The sequence below is a fragment of the Gavialis gangeticus genome, unplaced genomic scaffold (assembly GCF_001723915.1).
Source record: "Gavialis gangeticus isolate Ggan-Ray unplaced genomic scaffold, GavGan_comp1, whole genome shotgun sequence".
Lineage (NCBI taxonomy): Eukaryota > Metazoa > Chordata > Crocodylia > Gavialidae > Gavialis > Gavialis gangeticus.
This window is the reverse complement of record NW_017728996.1, coordinates 6,483,476-6,487,135: the sequence shown is the minus strand read 5'-3', so window position 1 is coordinate 6,487,135 and position 3,660 is coordinate 6,483,476. Positions and strand designations below refer to the sequence as shown.

At 50.4% G+C, this 3,660-nt stretch overlaps 1 protein-coding gene across 2 annotated transcripts in view; it reads right to left on the bottom strand.

Annotated features, from left to right (window-relative positions):
* Positions 1 to 1,914, bottom strand: part of DPP8 (dipeptidyl peptidase 8) — a 57,495-nt gene extending 55,581 nt beyond the window's left edge. For both annotated transcript variants that reach the window (XM_019503972.1, XM_019503973.1), the window contains exon 1: positions 1,614 to 1,914. In XM_019503972.1, the coding sequence (XP_019359517.1) occupies positions 1,614 to 1,875 (262 nt within the window). In that variant the 5' untranslated portion in view covers positions 1,876 to 1,914. The remainder of the gene's footprint in view (positions 1 to 1,613) is intronic.
* Between the last annotated feature and the right edge of the window lie 1,746 nt (positions 1,915 to 3,660).

The window sequence follows — 3,660 nt, the reverse complement described above, 5'->3', positions numbered from 1 at the left end:
GTCACAAGGAGGATGAAGCCCCTCCTCTCCCACCCCACCCCACCCCACCCCAAAGGCAGTTTGAGAATACAGTACATTTTTCATGTTCCACGTTTAATAAGACTTGGGCCTGAGGTTTGGCCCCTGGTGAAGTTAATGAGTGTGTAGCCACAGACTACCAGACTGGACTACTTAGGGATCCTTTCTAACATCCACCCAGCCACACCTGAACTTTTTACCTCCTACCTAGCCCTTGAAGCTCCTCCACGTGAAGCACAAGGGGATATTTCAATCTTGTAGTTTGTTCAATCTGTGCCTAGTCCTTTTCTACAAGCCTGGAAATTTTCCTACTAGGGGTACAGAGCAACCAAATTGGAATGGAGAAATGGATTTTTCATTCAGCCACAGTAGAGCCAGAGGAAAAAAACTAACTGTATGAAAATGTGGCTCTAAAACCTCAAAAAAGTGGTAGGGCGAAGGGGTAGAAATGGAGCTTATAACCAATTCCAAAGCAGTTTGAGACACGGCTGACATTTCAGGTTGACAGCTTACTAATTTGGAGGGGGCTGCAAAGACTAGCTTCCAGGTCCTTTGCTTCAGATCTCACCTCCTCCCAGAGGCTAGATTTTTTGTGTGTTTGTGTTTAAACAGTACAGCTTTTGGACAGAAGCATTCAGAGCCTTGCTCAGAAAAGCCACCCGAGATCCCCTGTGGTGCGTTTTACACTACAAAAATCACCCAGAAGGGATCAATTATACACAGTATCCATTCAGACATCTACAGCGACAGAGCTTAAGTGAGCAGGGATGAGACAGAAGTGAAGAGGAGCAGCCAAGAAAGACAAAGTAAATCTGTGAATTTGCTACTGAAATCAAGGCATCTGCAGGAAATGTTCATGTGTGCCCCCAAGCACACCCTGCAAATTACCTATAATCGCTGAAGGCGTGGAATATTACATTTCTAATATCCCTGTTCAGGAGGACAACAAAATAAGCCCATCTGTACCAGGTTTGGGGAACACAACTTATTTTCAACAGACTTCAAGTCACAAGGATGAGAAAAGCTAGCCCAAGAAGAGGCCTGCAGGACTTTATCCTCCCACGCAGGGTGAGACTGCTGTTGAAAGAACACTTCCTCATTTTCTGTCCAGCTCTCCAAGCCTGGAGCGTTAATGTTTCCAGCCCTGTCCACCCTCTCCTTGGGGAGATTATGTCACTGGTTTTACAGTCGGAAAGGACTGTTATTACCTAGTTTGACCAGTAATTCTGGCAGCCAGCCAGTCCTGGTTTCACTACTGAATACAAACCTAGGGGCTGGGCACATGAACAAGTTACCACGACGTAAAAGAGGGCCGAGATTTGTCACCGGTCAGCTGCTCTGCATTAACTGCCTACATGCACGCTCTTAACCCCGCAGTAAATGAGTGCTAATCTGAACCAGTTCAGCCTTCTACGAAGGTGACAAAGGAGCTTTCACTGAGACCTAAACTACCCTGAGTTATCTTCAATCTACCATGGGGCAAGAGTGTACACACAGGCAGCAAGTGCTGTCCCCTTTCAAGCACACAGCAACTAGTTTGTAAGTCCCTGGAGAGGACAAGTTAATAGAAGCATGAGTCCCACTAGCTGGCTTACCTAGATAGTAGATCCTGTGCGAATGGGGCCCTTCAGGGTCATTTTTCCTCACAAACATGAAGTCGTGAGGTGCCTTAGCCATCATGTAACCATGGTATTTCCTTGTGTCCGTGAGCAGCTTTTTAAGCTGGCTCCAGGAATACCTCTCAACATAGAAGGGCTCCAGCCTGGGCGACTCCTCCTTCTCCACATGCTCCTCACACCCCGCCACCGTCTCAAAGATTTCAAGGCCCAGCTGTTCAGTTTCCATGGCTGCTGCCATGTTGCATGTTTCTGGAAGAACAAAAGACAAGGGACGTGTCAGGGCTGTCTTTGAGAGGCCTAACATAACGCCTTTAAACACAATAGTACAGTGACAGACAGGAGAGAAATACAACTATTTCTATACTCATTTGGTGGGGGGGTGAGGAGGGGGTTGTATTTGTATGTTGGAAATACCTTGTCATCCTCAGATGGAAATGTTTAAGAGTGGGATGGGACAGTGGAATTAAAATCTTTGCCAGTTCAAGTAGGAGGATCACAGTCCAAGATCTAGTTTTTTAAAATAGCTACTCATCCTCCTCTGACTCTGGACTCGATAGGAAATGGATCACACAGCTTCTCTTTGTTAAGTCCTGCACTACTGCCTTCCTCTGACATTACCCTGCACATACCAATACGTACAGCCTCAATCAATAGTACAACCCATGATGCTGCAGCCTAGACAGCAGTCTGGACTATTTAAAGAGAAAGACATTTACAAAAGATCTGGAAACATCTGATTGTACACAGGTGCCCCATGCAACTGCACAATCAGTTCACAGTTGGCCTTTTTCCAGTTGCTGGCTGTGCTCATGCGTCAAGTATTTCTTTAGATTAGGCTTTCCAAAGAAGGGACTGTAGCACAACCTGCCCCTAATGGAGACCTTTGTGCAGAGCGACAAAAGTACTAAATGATCATTATTATCATACATTTATCATCATGTGAATGATAAGCAAGTGAATCCTCCTGCACAAAGCTAGCCAAACACAGGGCAGAATGGAGCAGGGTTGTTACAGCATCTAAGGTGCCCCAATGGTCGCAGCAGATCTCAAACCTCATTCCCAGCAGACTCTCTCCCCTTGCCTGCACTTAGCTGGCATGACGAGAAGGCAGGCCAAAATTGACAGCTGTCAGCGTGGACACCATCTGCTTTTCAGGTCCTCCCCTGCAGCAGGAGCCACAGGAGAAACTGAACTGGCTTTCAGGCGACTCCACCTGCCCTGCACACTGGGACCAGAAACGTCAGCCCAGCACCAACACAAAACACCCGGATCCTTCCATTTACGCTGCCACTCCTCCAGCCGTGGGCTTGCACCCCGTGGGGATGCGAAGCCAAGACAGATGGTAGCTCCAGTGCTGCCAAATACCAGGGCAGCAGCCAAGTTGGTCACAGGTGAACTGATTCACATCTGCTGGAAAGCAAACAGCTCCAATTCAAGGAGCAGCAGGGCTAGATGAAAGACTGCGTTTCCGTCCCCTTTGCAAGTGCACAACCACCCAAAGAGAGAGCAGCATCTCCTGGGTCCCAGCCCCTCGCATGGCACAAGAGGCAGCGGGACAGGAGTGCACCGCCTGTTGCAACCCAGGTGCGGGGGAAAAAGGTGCGCCCAGGGGAGCACTGGGCTCGCAGCACAATGCCAAAATGCTTGCTAGTGCCAGCAGCCCCGGGCAACGACAGTGAACCCTCCCGGATTAACGTGAGCCCAGGAGCGGGCACCTAGCACCGCAGAGCCTTGGGCCCGTGCCACCTCGCCCTCCGCTGGGGCCTGGCCCCCCAGGGGCACAGACATGGGGCAAGGGAGTGGGGGGCAGGGAAGTGCCTGTGTGCACGTTCCGGTCACGTGCGTATGTGCACAGGCACCGGCACATTAGTGCACACCTGTGCATGCGATGCAGCCTGTGCCCGTACGTGTGCGTCTGTCCGTGAGGGGTGGGACGGGGTGTGGGCACATCTGTGCTCACAAGGGCCGAGCCCATGGCGGGGCGCGGCGGCCGGGCCGAGGCGGGGTACTCACGGGCGCGGCG